The sequence below is a fragment of the Dermacentor silvarum genome, chromosome 8, assembly GCF_013339745.2.
Source record: "Dermacentor silvarum isolate Dsil-2018 chromosome 8, BIME_Dsil_1.4, whole genome shotgun sequence".
Lineage (NCBI taxonomy): Eukaryota > Metazoa > Arthropoda > Arachnida > Ixodida > Ixodidae > Dermacentor > Dermacentor silvarum.
In genome coordinates, this window is record NC_051161.1 from 45,928,101 (window position 1) to 45,945,073 (window position 16,973).

The 16,973-nt window shown below is 49.9% G+C and overlaps 1 protein-coding gene across 1 annotated transcript in view; it reads left to right on the forward strand.

Annotated features, from left to right (window-relative positions):
* The window catches only part of LOC119461139 (cytochrome P450 3A29), a 31,873-nt gene extending 16,699 nt beyond the window's left edge, over positions 1-15,174 (forward strand). The window contains exons 6-8 of the mRNA XM_037722345.2: positions 5,656-5,949; positions 14,825-14,927; positions 15,010-15,174. Of these exons, the coding sequence (XP_037578273.2) occupies positions 5,656-5,949; positions 14,825-14,927; positions 15,010-15,174 (562 nt within the window). The remainder of the gene's footprint in view (positions 1-5,655; positions 5,950-14,824; positions 14,928-15,009) is intronic.
* The last annotated feature ends 1,799 nt before the right edge of the window (positions 15,175-16,973 follow it).

Below are 16,973 nucleotides of genomic sequence, written 5' to 3' on the forward strand. Positions count from 1 at the left end.
GCGCTGCCATGTTGCCATGGTTAGGTTGGCTATTACGGTTACCGGCGGTAACTGCCATACTAGTAATTCTCAGTGTACGACGTCCAGCCTCCCGCATTTTTAACTATATCGCACGAGAACACTATAATATGGCCTTACGTCGTCCTGAAGGGAACATCGCATTAGACGACTCTTGCACAGGAGAGTGCTTAGTGCACTTGAGAGTGCTTAGTGCACTTGAGAGTGCTTAGTGCACTTGAGAGTACTTCTGCCAGTCTCGAGGATTATCGCCGCCTAAAGGCACTAAATTGACGCGCGATGGACGCTCGCTTGATATAGTTAAAAATGCGGGAGGCTCTACATGCCCAAAGGTCCTAACATTTCACTTATCGATGTAGCGTATCATGTAGCGAGCAAAAATAAAACTCTCCAGTGTAGCCGATAATCGCCAGTTGCGCCCGGAACGATATACCGCTTTGCAAAGATATTGCCTGTGTACGCCTCGTACCTTCGGCAGTATACTGCAACCAGCTTGTGAGATGGAGTATAGTGCGCGCGTCATTGCACACGTCAAGTCACCGCCATCTGGCGGACTGAGGGTGTGGCCTGTTGGGCACTTGACAGCGCAGCCAATGGGAAGGATGTGGCGTCCCGTCACGAGTGTATAAAAAGAGTGTACAAAATAAGAAGGATTAAAATGACGCTCTATTTACACAAATTGCAACGTAGGAAGATTTAGCTAATGCCAAAGACAAGGGGGTCAGAATGCTTGGGCGTCAATTGATATACGGTGCTTATTGTAGCCCACGCATAGCTGTAACACACTAACTAACTAAACTAACTAACTAACTAACTAACTAACTAACTAACTAACTAACTAACTAACTAACTGTCCAATTGAACGCCGCTGAGCGGTCCTTCGAGTTATGAACTCCTCGCGGGCAAGCGAGCGCAATTAGACGCTTGGCGCGTTTTGGTTTAGCTTTACCGAGGCGCTGTTAAACCGAAGGCGAGAGCTTGCGCTGACAAGGAGCGTGCGGAAAAAAATTCACCAAACAGCCTATAATGCCTTCATTCCTACACGTAAGCAGTCCTTAAGTGCCTCTGCAATTTTATTCTTCCCGTAGGGACAGTGAATCTGCAGGAGCAAGGGGTTTTGCCTCGAAGTTGTTTAACCCCACCCTAATCAGCGAGTCGTGTCGTTTAGCAAGTAATGCGAAACTTAACCAATACTCGATGCATTAGGTATGCGGAGTAAGTACGGGTTGAACTTTGTGGAGTGGTACCATCGTACCTCTGCTACGTATAATCACCTGGATCAGTCTTCGTACGGCGTCAGAACTGCTCATATGCTGTGTTTGATCTCACCAGCATGTTTCTGCCGGCACTTTAAAGGGAGACGCTCGGGCGGTGCAATTGCCGACATGCCATGGGAAGGCTAGACCCACCCGTAGTTAGCACCATCCTCATCCTTTCACTCACATGTAGCGGCTGTCCATGTCGCCCGAGCTGTCTATGGTACTTCATCGCACTTATGATGCAGGTATGGCATGGCATGGCAAGAACTTCATTTAAACTAGGGCCCGAGGGCAAGAGCCCCCAGGCTGAGTCGGTGATGAGGAAGCTCCCTATTTTCTTTGTTTTTTGTGAAGTGAACTTTTTTGTTTGTTTGTTTGTTTGTTCGATTGTTTTCCGTTACTGCCGCGGAGTATATGAGACGATGAAGGTTACTACATCTTCCGATTTTGTTGTATTAAACGAACAAATAAGACGCAAATTTCTGAATTTCTCCATTGCCGAACATATTGACACGAACATCCAGTGCACTTTCTGTGGGTTGCGCGAGGACAGTTGCGCTTCAGCTGCGGTGACGAGCCGTGGGTGTTTCGGAGAAAAAGACGAAGACAAAGAATACATGCGGCTGCGCCCATCAAGAAAAGAGAAAAACAAGCCAAACCACTCGGAGCTGTGCTGCTGTCTGCCCGGCTCAATTAGTGTCGGCCCAGTTGCCATCGTGACAATATTCGCTTCCTGAGTCACGAGCGCTCTCACTTTCTGTCACTTTCTTTCTTTTAACACGAAAGTGTTTTATGCCGGGGTCCACCAAGACTTCACTGACGTATTTCCGTCACGGAAATACGTCACACGAACATACACGAACATAATACAAAGAAAGAAACCAGAAGAAAAAGTTCCACAAACATGCAAAATTTGGAAATCGAACCCACGACCTCTCGGTCCGCGACGATAGATCGCCGAGCGTTTAACCCATTGCGCCACAAACGCATTTGCAGAGAGCTACACAGACGCGCCTTATATATCTAACACTCCTCCGTGTACCCGCGCTCTTGCTCGGGGCGGTGCCGCCGCCTACGAGCAGAAAAGAGAAGTACTGCATTATGACACTAACGCGCACCGACAGTGAACGCTTCGGTGGTCTCAGCACTACGACGCCTCGATGCCAGCATTCGAAGGGACGCTAGCATCAAGAAGCACTACCAACGCGTTCTCGCAGAAGCACTACTAGGTGGCGTTCACCGTACTCAGCACAGCGGAGCGTGGCCTCCGCAATTAGCTCTGAAAATGTTTCTGAAGTTGATCGCGGAGGCTGCAATTACGACGCGCTGTACGCGCTGATTTGACTCGGTGACGATTCAGTTACGTGCTTTGTCTTGCGCGTTGTATTAGTGTGTCAGTTACGTGCTTCGTCTTTCGCGTTGTGCTAGCGTGTGCAGCGTAGTGCAGCTTCCATATGCACGACGGTTGCTCATGGTCATCGACGTTGGTAGTCGTGATGGAGGAGACGTGCCACCAGGCGTCAGCGTGGGTGCATCAACGCCTAAGGGCGCTTTAGCCACAAAACACCAATAGACATTATATATCAATGTGCAATAAACATTACACTACTTCTGTGAAGACACGTTTCACTTTCGTGTTCTATACCGATTCCTATATAAGAGGGATCAACCACATTTTTTTCCAAATTTCTTAATTCAAAAGATAAAGAGAAGCGCAACAAATAAGCAAGCCAACATGTTCTTTGTGCTCCAGAGCAGAAGGCGAACAGCCGACCATATTATCGCCAGCGTCCCCAGGTTTGAACAGCGTTTCTTACGTAACAGTAGTTATTGCCGCTTTCTCATTATGGAGCCAGTCGCGGATGTGCGCTGCAGGGGCTGAGCGAGGTTGCACGGGGGCCCCCGCTGCGGGCAGATGCGGCACAGCCGGCGCGCTGGTGCCTCGCTGCAAGTCAAGGCCAAGGTCGTCCCTAGTCACGCGTATCTGGAGAATGGCGAGGAGCCGCTGATGGTGTTTTTCCTCCGCTCCTGTCCTTGTTGTTCGCCCTCACAGCCGCACCCCGTGGCATCCTTTCTGGCCGCGCATCGCAGAGAGCTCTCTCTTTTCGTCTTAATTTCTACGTACGTAGACGTATATTAGAGGTAATGGTTGGAAAACGCTTTCCAGATCGCGTTCTGCAGATAGTGTACAAAGGCTTACTATGTTACAAAACTTCACCTAAACGGAGTGAAAAAGACACAGAGAAAACGTGTGGCACAAAGCATACCCTTCAGACCGTGCCCACTTTCTTTCTTGCTTCAACGCGTAGATTTTTTTTTTTTCTTACTTTCTGCGCACGTCGAAGCAATGTTCGGAGATGGGTTTTCAGATCGCGTTCCACACGTAGTGTGGACAGGCTTATCTCTTAAGCAACGGAACTTTGCCTCCTAAACGATCTGCAAGAAGGTTAAAGTGCGATCATAAGATAAGATGAGGATGCGAGGAGATTTTCTTACACAAGACGCCTTCGATCTGTCGGTTTTTGTAACACGCCCACAAATATCGCACCCGGGATTTTATTTTATTCATGCGATTTAGCGTCCTAAAGCGACCCTGCAGCCGTTAGAGCCGCCGTAGTGAGGGGGCTCCGGGTTAAGTTTCACCACCTGAGGTGCTCTAACGTACAGCCCAAATCTAACCGCATAAATACTTTTTAGCTCCCGTTGATATGCGACTGCCATGGCCGGGTATCGAGCCCGCGACCTCTGGCTCATCCCCAGAACGCCAAAGTCACTCTGCCACATCGAGGGGTTATCACGACGAGGCAGCAAATTACGTCGACGGAGTTTTACACGCTAAAACAGCAGAAGCTTATACTTTTATATGCAGGCATTTCTTATCTGCCAAAAAATACAAACAAAATATGCGGCTCATATGAGGCACAAGTACACTAAAGAAGAAAAAAAGTACCTGCGAGGCTAAATTGTTAACCTGCGCTACGTTATGTCTGCGTGTGTGTTGGTTGCGTGTGCGCCTATATAGGAACTATTAGAGGCATTCATGCTCATCGGATACCGCGAGAGCCTGCGCAAACTGCGCAGTAATCGCTCAAAAAGCCTCCTGCCTGCTGCATGCATTCCCAATTCAACAAAAACTCCTCGCGCTCCTGGGCAACAAAGAAAAATGGGGCTGATATTTTTCTCTTTTATTTCTGTTTTTTAACAGCGGAGCTGCTTAAGCCGACCGTCAGTCCGTGGAGCGTGTACAAAAAACCTCACCTCTCCACGCAAGACGTAATGCTACAACTTTCAGAAGATGTCCTACACCCCCGACACGCTAAACGCACTCGTGCCATCCTAGCTCTTGACCTAATCAAAGCATTTGACAATGTACACCATGCGGCCATCCTGGAAGCGCTCTCCTCACTCCAGGTCGGCAAACGCACGCATCAGTACATTGCGGCCTTCCTTCGCCACCTCACAGCTGAGATAACCTACGGATCTCCCATTATGCAGCTTTTACTCCTGCTATCCTTCATGTATGATACATGAAAATAAAGATTCAATTCAATTCAATTCAATCTCTTTCCTCACCTACATTCCCCCTATGCAGCCGAGGCAAGGATCAATCCTTTCTCCTCTCCTTTTCAACATCACCCTAATCCCCATGGCACGACGTGCCCTGGCCTCCATTCTCACTCTCTCGCACTCTTTCTACGCGGACGACATCACACTGTGGACCACCACAGGCAGTGTTGGCACTATGGAAGAGACACTGCAGGCAGGAGCTGACATAGTGGCAGCCTGTGCAGCCCAACTCGGTTTAGCCTGTTCCCCCACCAAATCTGAACTCCCCTCCCCCCCCCCCCCCCCCCCCCCCAATGGACGACTGGATATCGGGCCTCCACCCACATTGACAATGACCATTGACGGCACTCCCATTCCCGAGGATGAGAAGGTTCGTATCCTTGGTATCCTCCTCCAAAACAATGGCAAGAACACTGGCACTATTTCCAAACTCACGGCCACCGTTCACCAGACAGTACGACTCGTCCGCCACATAGCTAACCGACACCGAGGCATGCGTGAACATGATCTCGGACGGCTAGTACAAGCCTTCGTTCTCAGTAGGGTAGTGTACTCATTGCCCTACATTTTCCTCTCCCGGGTAGAATAAGATAAAGTCAACGCCCTTATTCGTCAGGCTTACAAAACGGCCCTCAACCAACCCTGATACACATCAAACGAAAGCCTCCTCCACATGGGGATCCACAACACCCTCGCAGAACTTAATGAAGCTCACCGCTCGGGCCAACTCCAGCGGCTCTCTTCCACCGCTGCTGGCCGGCGCATTTTGACCCGCATTGGCCTCAACGCCCCTGGATACTGCCTCTCGCAGAACACTCTTCCACCTCACATCTACTGTCTACTCACGGTACATTCCCTCCCCAAAAACATGCACCTGGAGCGCCACACGGCTCGCAGAGCGGCCCCTGCGGAGGCTTTTCACAAACATTACGGCACGCAAACAGATACCATCTATGTCGACGCTGCTTCTAGCTTACCCCTCATCCCCAGCCTTCGCCATAAGCGTCGTCTCCAACTCCCTGATCCTGCAGATCACTGGCTCGGTCCTCGCCACCTCCTCTATGGAGGCCGAGGAGGCAGCCTATGCCCTGGCAATCTCCTCCACGTCTGCCACTCACATCTTTAGTGATTCCAAGACCGCGGTCTGCAACTTCATCTGCTGGACGCATATCGGGCCCTGCTTCGCGCCTTCTAGCTTGGACCCCCCCTTATGAGGCCGATCCAAAATTTATGGATCCCTGCTCACGCGGGTCACCCCGGAAACGAGACCGCCCATTCTCTAGCTCGAGGATTCGTCAGCCGCGCAGGGCAGGCCACCAACTGGGGAGACGCTCGCAAGCGCATGGTCTCATATCATGAAATAATCCACAAACATGTGTAAAAGTGGTTACGTACAAAACAACAACAAAAAAGAAACATTGCTGATTTTGTATGACTTTAAACAATCAAACAAAAATTACGAATTTAAAGAAGCAACGCGGCAATACGTTATATATGTGTTGCTCTTCAATGGCCCTTCTGGCAATGACCCTTGGGACGCTTGTGGCACTTGGTATGTGCCACAAGTGTGCGCATACCATGTGCACATGTATGTTCCGATCTTCAAGAAACCACGCTGTGACGCCAACTTGGCCCACAGGGTATGTGTGTCACTTGGTATGCGCCACCTTCGTAATAATCGTTCATAAAACTTATTAACAATTACGCACGAAGTACAGGTTGGATTGCTAAAAGCATTAAAATCACCAGTCATCTCTAAATGATGGATGCGCCGCCAATTTTCTATATTTCATTCTTTCTTCAAGTTCCTGCGCTTTTTCCGCATTTTAAAGCGGGTTAATTCTGATTGGTATTTTTGCATAATGTGAAGTTTGTATCGCTAATGAAAGCCGACAACAGCAAGAGAGACAAGAACAGTCCCAGAAGGGAGCCCCGGTCGATGAGTGGATATAGCAGTCCGCTGTGGATCACGAGTTCCTGGGTTCCATATCGGGCCTCGGCGACCGCATTTCGACATGGGCGATGTTGCAACGCTCAAAAGTTCCTACGTTCACCAAATCGCGCGGAGAGCGCGTGATCCCCCGAGCGGCTTAATTTCCTTTTCTGGTCCGGCGCCTAACCATTCACTGTACCCCTATCCGTGTTGGTAGCCGTGTTAGTCAGGTAACTGTATAATGCACCTTTCGTATAAATCGCAAAATGGTAGTACTAAAAATTTTTTTAATATGTTAACCGTACAGAGTGACAACTTTGCAATCGGCAACGTCGAGTCTAGAAATAGTAGAGGAGAGATGTTGGCAGAATTCGCGGAAAGGAATAAACTCCGAATAATTAATGCCTTCTTCAGGAAGCGCACTAACAGAAAGCGGATCTGGAAAAGGCCTAATGGGGAAACAAGAAATAAAATAGATTTCATACTCTCTGCCGATCCCATCATAGTGCAGGATGTAGAAGTGCTGTAGGTAGGGTAAAGGGCAGTGACCATAGTTTAATGATGTCTAGGATTGCTCTCAGTTTGAAGGAAGAAAGAGCGAAAAGAAGAAACAGGCCAACCTAGACGCTGTAAGGGTAAAAGCAGACGAATTCAGGCTGATGTTCGCAAACAAATATACAGCTTCAATTAGGACAGGAAGCTGAAAATAACATAGAGGTAATGAATGAAACCGTAACTAGGTTGATTTCAGAAGCAGCAGTTTATGTGGGAGGTAAGGCACCGAGGCAACCAGTGGGTAAGATCTACCAAGTAACAAATGACCTAATAAGGAAACGACAAAGCATAAAACTTCCTTAATCAAGAGTCAAGAGATTAGACTGGATTCGCTGAACTTTCAAATCTGATGAACACGAAAAAAGTATTTACGTAAATGAATGCGTTGGACGTTTCGTGTTATTTGCAACTTTAAACACACCGCGTAAATGCGCTGCTAGTAGATTGAGCTTTGAGGCGGTACGGCTAGCCCCATCTAGGTTTCTAAAAGAAGATTGTGTAGTTTTTTGCATGGCCTCCGAAATTTACATTGCGCATCTCCGAGGCCATAATTCATGTCGCGCGCCCAAATGCCCAAACCGGCAGAAGTGCAGCGCGCGATGGGACGGTGCTGACACCTCGCGCGAACTGAGAAAACCTGTGGAAGGCGCTCGATTTGAATAAGGTGGCCGCGTCACTCCAGCCATGCGGGCGTATTGCTTTCCTTGCGACGAACAGCCGCCTACTAAATGCGCTTCGCGCAACTACAACAACATTTCACTTTGGTTAAATTCGTTACAAATGTGTAGTATACAAAATCGAAGCAATCCTGGTAATGCTGTAGAGGCGGGAATTGTCTGATTTCCTTTATCAGGAGCCTTTGAATACCACATAAGCAGATGACACGTAAACCTACAGGTTAGCCGATGTGACGTAAATCCCGGGCCAGTGCAGCTGTGGTGCTTGGCAATTTGAACGTGGTTTTTTCCACCGAGAAGGCTTTAAGGGCAAGGGCGTCTGCTCGTGTATTCAACATTCCAAAGCAGTTTAGTTTTTCGTGAGAACATACGACAGTGCCTGCCGTCAGAGCCCCTGCTGCTGTCGCGGTAAATAAATTCCGAGTCGGAGAAATCACCGAAGGCTGCAATATTATTTTAAAATAAATCCTTATGTAGTAGAGGTTGGCGTTTCAGGTGATACCAACCTCTACTCAATGTGGCTTAGTCGAGTGCGTAGTAAACATGTGCTGTCCAGAAAACAATAATTATATAAAATAGAGATGAAATTGGGTAAATGCTTACCTGTATTTCACAAAAAGTTCAAACAGGGTCATTGTGCATCCCAACACGTAGGCTGCGGAAGTTTGTCATAGTAGTAGTAGTAAACAACTTTATTGAGGTCCTGAGAAGCTAGGCAGGGGGGCCTGCTAGCCGTTGGCTGGTCCCATGTCGGAACAGAGAGGCCCTGCCTTTCCGCTCGTTGACGGGCCCTCTTGACAGCCAGGAGTTGGACGTCTTGTCTGGGATCTGTGATGGCCTTCGTCCAGTCTTCTTCTTGGTTAAAATACTGTAACACAGGGCACTGCCAGAGCATGTTATTTAATGAGCAAAATTCAGTGCCACAATCTGGGCAGAATGGATCAGTGTCGGGGTGAAGCTTGTTCAGAAAGCCCCTAGAGGAGTAGGACCCCGTCTGGAGCATGCGGAGCGTGCTAGATTGTGATCCGTTGAGCTTATGATGGGGGGAGGGAAAACTCTGCCTAGCCCCTCTGTAATGTGATGTGATTTCGTGAAAAGTAACTAGGGGATCACTGTAGAAGAGCTCTGCCGAACTCACCCGAGACACCGTCGCGTCGCGGCATATGAAACCTCGCGCACGGTCGTGGGCTACCTCATTGGGGTTCAGGTGACCCGGTAATACGTCTAGTCCCATGTCAGCTGGGAACCAGACTGTGATGAATAGTGTCTGAGGGGGGTTCGCCGTTGGTTTGCCGTTGGTCGCCGTCGTCGTCGCCGTTGCCGTCGCCGTCGCCGTGAGGTTCCGTATGACGTCAATGGAGATGAAATCGTCGCTGCGCGCCGCCAAACGCTGTATGTGCGAGTGAAAGGGCGCGAGGGGCGCGCGCTTTCACGGGAGTGAACCCACGGCGGAGAACAAACGCGCGTTTTGCGCAGTGCTCCCTTAAGGGCTGCAGAAGTAGGCGTCTCTTTCCTCCTTTACAATCACCATATATGTAGAGCAAACGCGCCTTCTTCCGACGCGCGAAAGGCCGTGGGGGGGGGGGGGGGGAGGGAAGGGAGGCGACGTTTAGCTGCGGCACCAAGTGCCTATTTATATGAGAGGCTCCGGCAACAGTCACCAACGCCGCACGCATTTTGTGCGAACGCGGGCAAAACGCCGACGGCGTCGACAACAGTTCTGCGTGTTGCCGGTGCTGCTGCATGTCCAAGTTTAAACAGCTGATAAAGCTACTATCATTACTCCCTATTTATATGAGAGGCTCCGGCAACAGTCACCAACGCCGCACGCATTTTGTGCGAACGCGGGCAAAACGCCGACGGCGTCGACAACAGTTCTGCGTGTTGCCGGTGCTGCTGCATGTCCAAGTTTAAACAGCTGATAAAGCTACTATCATTACTCCGTATAGCTCTCTACAAATTTGCTATCGCAAGTGATGCTTCGCCTTTCAGGTGAAACTGCGACAACTTTTTTTAAGCTGTGCTTGATCCAACTCATTTACTTTCTTACAGAGATATTTCATAGCGTTCCAGCCATTTTTGCTAAATTTGATCTCGGTGGCATTTTTAGTTCTGCCAGGGCAACGGGATAAATTCTGCCCCGTTCTTTAGACACACTCATAACGCTCTAGATCGCTCGGATAGGTAATTTATTACCACAGCGCCAATTACCCATCCACATTGAGCTTTGCCTACACATCACCCATTACCTCGGCCTTACTGTCACGAAACATAGAGAAGCTGCTTCGTTTTGTTCGTTGGGGACATGCGAACCAATATACGTATCACGCATAAAAAGCCCTCAAAAACGAATGGTTCGAAAAGTTTATCCGGAATTTCGCTTCTATCATTGCTCCGTTGACACAGTTGCTTCGCGGTGGCGCACGACTTTCTACTTGGCCACAGCTTGCGACGATGCCTTTGAAATAATGCGGCGTTTGCACACTTCGCCTCCCGTACTGCACCATTTCGACCCCACGGCCCCCACGGAAGTCCACACCGACGCCAGCGGCGTAGTACTTGGTGCCGTGCTTGCACAGCGAAAAAGTGGGCATGGTGAATACGTCGTAGCCTACGCAAGCCGAACACTAACGAAAGCGGAATCCAACTACTCCGTCACCGAAAAGGAGTATCTGGCTATCACCTGGGCCCTTGGAAAATTCCGACACTACCTGTACGGCCGCCCCTTCGACGTCGTTACAAATCACCATGCTCTATTTTGGTTATCGCCTTCCAGGATGGGCTCTACGGTTACAAAACTTCGACATACGCGTCATTTACCGGTGTGACCGTAAACACAAGGACGCGCATGCCTTCTCTCGGTCGCCTACACCAAGTGATTTGACTTGCATTTCAGTCATCGAATCTGCGTTAATCGGCATTAATAAACCTCTCCCTCGCCCCGAGTAAAAGGGGCGTGGCCAAGGCTCTTGGGAGGAGTCATGAAATAATCAGGTGAACTCTGCATACCTGCAGTTCCCCGACATAGGGAACTAGGGAAATGAGAGGCTATTTAAGCGCAGGTTTTAGGCCCTACTATGCAGTCTAGAAGCTGAAAGTATGAGCTACTGAGAAGCCGTCGGGGGGATAGTGCCGTCCAGTATCGCCTGGGCCACTTAGCCACGTCGGAACTGAGAAGCCGCCAGGGGGCTAGTGCCGTCCAGTATCGCCTGGGCCGCCTAGCCACGTCGGAACTGAGAAGCTGTCGGGGGGCTATTGCCGTCCAGTATCGCCTGGGCCGTATCCACGTCGGAACTGAGAAGCCGTCGAGGGGCTAGTGCCGTCCAGTATCGCCTGGGCCACCTTGCCACGTCGGAACTGAGAAGCCGTCGAGGGGCTAGTGCCGTCCAGTATCGCCTGGGCCGCCTAGCCGCGTCGGAACTAAGAAGCCGTCGGGTGCAACGGCCAGCCAAGGCAGCAACACTGGGCGAACAAGGAGAGCAACGCTGTGCGCAAGCGCGGCTATATATGCGTTCCCGTGTCTTTCAATAAACGCTTCTTCTTGTGGTGATCACGGTGTGCATTACGCTCGATACTTGGTGTCAGAAGTGTAGCTCGCTCACGGACCATGACCGACCTACCCCCGCCTGAGCCACTGCAAGGGGGCGACAACGCAGCGGCGTCCTGGCAGACATTCAAGCAACGCATCGAGCTGTACCTGATAGCAACGGAGCCCACGAAGCCACGCAGTAAGGAGCAGAAAGCTGCAATTTTTTTGCATGTTGCGGGTCAAGAAGCTATTGACGTGTTTAATACCCTGAACCTATCACCGGGAGTATCGGAGGCAGCTAAGGACTACGACGCGTTGGTTAAAGCGTTTGAAAACTACTGCTTGCCTAAGCGTAATGATACTTACGAACGCTATGTGTTCCGCTCGCGTCGTCAGGCACACGGAGAGCCATTTGAACAGTTCTTTCGGGATCTGCAACTGAAAGCAAGAACGTGCAACTTTGGGGATTTGCGAGATTCCATGCTGCGGGACCAAATCGTGTATGGCATTTGCAGCACTTCCCTGCGAGAAAAACTTCTTCGAAAGAAAGACCTGACGCTGGTTACAGCAGTAGAATGCTGCAAAGCTGAGGAACTTGCCGAATCGCAAAATAGGGCGTGGATGGAGGAAAACAAGATTGAACCTGTTTCACGAACGCAAGCGAAACGCGGACGCCAAAAATGCCGGTACTGCAACTTCTCGCACGCGCCAAGGAAGTGTCCGGCGTTCGGCAAGACATGCAACAAGTGCACGAGCCTAATCACTTCGCCGCCTGCTGTACAAGCAAGCGAGCAGCCGTTGATGACGTGTTCGAAGGAGCGGAGAGTGACAGTGACTTCGACGTTCTGGAGATCAGCACGACGGAAAGTAAGCGTGGCCCCGAAAGTCGCGACTGGATTATAACAACGAACATTGAAGGAACTGATGTGCAGCTGAAGGTCGATACGGGAGCGCAGGCTAACTTGTTGCCGCGTTCGCTGTTCAAAAGGCTCGGAACTAAGCAGCAGCCGTACCCCACGAGGAGCATCCTGCGCCATTATGGGGGTGGCGAAATACCACACAGTGGCAAGGTTCGCCTCGCCGTGCAGTTAGACAAACGGCGTGTGCTACTTGAGTTCTTCATAGTAAAGAAGAAGCAAGCCATTCTGGGCCTCGGGGCAAGTGAGCAACTTGGTCTGGTCAACAGAGTGAACGCGGTGGACAGCAGCGAGGCATATGGAAGCCTAAAGCAGGCATTCCCGAGGTTATTCACTGGCATTGGCAGGACGCGGTGCGAGTACAAAATGGTGCTTCGAGAGGACGCTGTCCCTGTGGTACAGCCAACCCGGCGTGTACCTTTCGCCCTCAAGAAGCCACTTAAGAAAGAACTTGACCGGATGAATGCTGCAAACATCATCGAGAAGGTGGAAGAACCAGTCAGACTGGGTAAGTCCCCTGGTTATCGTGAGGAAGAAAAATGGGGACTTAAGAGTATGCATGGACCCGCGAGCAATTAATAGGGCGGTGAAGAGCGAGCACTTTCAGTTGCCATGTCGGGAAGAAATCGAAGGGGATCTAGCGCATGCAAAGTATTTCAGCAGACTCGATGCCAACAGTGGTTTTCATCAAATTCCTCTCGACAAAAAGACATCAGAAATCTGCACATTCAGTTCGCCGTTTGGCCGGTATCGGTATCTCAGACTGCCGTTCGGTATTGCATCTGCACCCGAAGTTTTCCAGCGTACAATGAGCCAGATATTTGACGACCTCCCGGGAACACGTGTGTACATTGACGATGTGCTAGTGTGGGGTTCTACGCAAAAGGAACATGATGAACGCCTGTTCAAAGCGCTGGAAAGGGCACAGGCAGAGGGCCTAACTTTGAATGCAGAAAAGTGCATTTTCGGACGCACTGAAATCAGCTTCTTGGGTGATAAGATTAGTTCCAAAGGTATTGAGCCCGATCCCGACCTGATAAAGTGCGTTTTAAACCACCCTCCGCCAACGACCAAGAAAGACGTTCAACGCTTGCTTGGTACCGTGAACTATTTCGGCAAGTACTTGCCACTGTTGTCAGCCCATACTGAGGCCTTGCGCAGCCTGATTAGAAAGGACACAGTTTTCGAATGGACGCATGTTCACGAGCGTGAGTGGGCGCAGCTCAAGATGATGCTGACGGAAGCGCCCGTCCTGGCTATCTTTAATCCCGAGCTTCCCACAAAACTGTCGACGGATGCGTCAGCATTTGCACTCGGAGCAGTGCTTTTCCAACAACATGGAGGAGACTGGCGCCCGGTAGGCTACGCGTCGCGGGCACTCACAGAAACCGAGCGAAGGTACGCCCAAATAGAAAAAGAGGCCCTGGGCATAACATTCGGCTGTGAAAAGTTCAATGATTATGTCATAGGAAGACATATCGTTATCGAAACCGACCACAGCCCATTATTGGCAATTTCAAAGAAGGAAATAGGCGACATGCCACCGCGTCTGCAACGACTATTTCTTCGACTGCTCAAGTACGAGTTTGAGTTGCAGTATGTTCCAGGCAGCAAATTGGTTGTTGCTGACACATTGTCACGAATCCCATCACGGGAACAACCAGAAAAAGGCACAACGGACGTTGAAGTTCATGCCGTGGGCGCCCTGACTGCCGTCGTCGGACCAGCCACCCTATCCCGTCTGCAGGTAGCAACTGCCAGTGATGCAACGGCGCAAGACGTCATCTCCAGGCTGCAGTCATCAATGCCTATAGAAGGTGAACTAAAGTCCTTCACACAAGAACTTTCTGTAGTCAACGGAGTACTCCTCAAGGGAACCAAAGTAGTCGTGCCTGCAAGCATGCGAACAGAGATGCTGCGACGAGTGCACCAAGGGCATCTCGGCTTAGGAAAATGCAAATCGAGGGCTCGCAAGTTGATGTATTGGCCAGGAATGTCAACAGATATTGCTCAGTTCATTGACAGGTGTGACGTTTGCAAGAAGTTTGCTTATCGACAGCCTGACGAGCCCCTGTGCCAGCGCAGCGTTCCAGACATGCCATGGGCCAGAGTTGGTACAGATCTTTTTCAACACGCCGGAAAGCATTTTTGGTTGTCTATGATGCCTACTCTAATTTTCCAGAAGTCGAGCACCTGAAGGAGACCTCTGCAACAACTGTCATTCATAAACTACGTCAGATCTTTGCAAGGCATGGAATACCACTAGAAGTTTGCAGTGATGGCGGCCCGCAGTTTGCGTCAAAAGAGTTTAAAGATTTTGCGGCTCGTTATGACTTTGTGCATACGATTTCAAGTCCACGTTTTCCCAGGTCCAATGGGCTCGCCGAGAAGGGCGTACAAGTGGTCAAGCGGCTTCTGGGCAAGACTGAGACCAAGAAAGAGGACTTCTATTTGGGCCTTCTCAACTACAGGGTGTGTCCTCTCGAAGATGGCCGTTCACCATCGGAACTGCTAATGGGACGAAGTCTAAGAACGCTACTTCCAAATTTTTCAGCGTCATCCTCAAGTCTCGTTCAAAAACATGTTCAGGCAAGGACCTCAGGAAGACCACTACCTCCACTACAGAAGGGAGACGTCGTCCGAATCCTCTGAAATGGTAGATGGGATATCAAAGCGCAAGTCCAAGATCTCGTGGCCCCGAGATCGTACACCGTTCTGACTGAGGATGGCCGGATTTTCCGTCGAAATAGACAGCACCTTCGCAAAACACCAGAAGCGTTCTATCGAACCATCCATTACCAGGCGGACGACTGCGACGACGCCCCTGATTCATCTCCGAGCGCTGTCACACAGCAGAGGCAAGAACCTCCGCAGGCCACACAGGACCGACCACCAGCAGGCACACCAGGAGTGCCCAACATTGCAGATTCACTGCGACGATCTACCAGACCGCGAAGACCCCCAGACCGCCTGGCCTACACGCACGGGTTCCAGCAGACTGAAACAGCCTAGGAGTGTCGACTGCTACGCATCGATGTTGAGTGCTTTCAGTGCTTTCAGTGCTTTCAATGCTTTCAGTCCTATCTGTGTTTTCAGTGTTTTCCTTCTTCAAAGAAAGGAGGATGCAACGGCCAGCCAAGGCAGCAACACTGGGCGAACAAGGAGAGCAACGCTGTGCGCAAGCGCGGCTATATATGCGTTCCCGTGTCTTCAATAAACGCTTCTTCGTGTGGTGATCACGGTGTGCATTACGCTCGATACACACATTGTTTCTTCTCGTCCTTATTCTGCTCAACGACACTACATCTCTTTTGTTGCCGGTATTAGTGTGACGTTTCTTTTAAAATACCCTCCTTTTATCTGTCTCAAAGAAGCATTTGCCCTTAATACATGTACAGCTGCTGTGTACAGCTGCTGTACAGAGCCTCTTCCCCTTCCCCCAACGCAGAGTAGCTGGCTAGAGGAATTTACCTCAGGCCGACCTCTCTGCATTTCGCATCATTAAACTTATCTCTCTCTCTCTCTGTACAGAGAGAACAACCGGAATATTATCACGACGTTGGTGGGGCGACTAGAACTGCTTGAAACCGTAAATCTAAACGCCGAAAGTGGGACACTAGAAGTTGTTCCCGCCTATCCAAATAATCAAGCCACTTAGCCGTACTGGATATTTTTAGAGTACGTTGAAGGTTATATGTTGCGAAATTATAAGTGCGCGGATTAATTAGGTGCTTTGTTGGTAATTATCCCTTTTTAAATGCTTGCCCGAGACATTTCGACGTTTAAAAGAAACGAGAATCGACTTTGAAGAACAGGTTCGCGGGTGGGTGGGCAGCTGCGTTGGACGCCTGGTGTGTCGTGCCTGCTGCACCAAATTTAGACTTCACTAAGACTGCCAGGTGCTGCGTGTCTAAAAACGATCGGGAGCGTGGTTAACCACGTACGCTTTCAAGAGGCAAAATGAGAGCGATTAGCTTTCATTCGCGTAATAACTGCCGATAGTTACCAGGTATAACGCTCCAGTCGTTTTTTTTTTTCGTTTTTTTTGGGGGGGGGGGGGGCAGCAACTGAGTGCAGTGAAATCCAGGTAAGCTTTATGCGCTTAGTCCTGGTGACCCCTGTATCTCTACTAGTAATGTTCAGTAGTTCACCGTTGTTAAGTGCCTCCTGTCGGTCACTTAACGACCTCCTAAATGACCGCTTGTTTGGACGGGAATGCACATTTGCGTGCGCCCGATCTCGAACGTTCGTTTCGATGCCAAGAAACTTTTACCCAGCGGCTAATGCGTATAGGTTTACAAATTCCATACACATTCCTCATTGGCGTGCCTGCCGCAGTTATTAGGCGATTATAGGCCTTTTTGAAAGTTATAGCAATACCACTGCCGCTAACTATAACACTGCTCATATAAGGTGTCTACATTAATGTCGGCGTGAAAAGGTTTATTTATTTTATTTTACAGCAAAGCTGTTATAGGCTAGGTTCCAAGAGATCGCGTCCGGCAATGGGAGTAGATA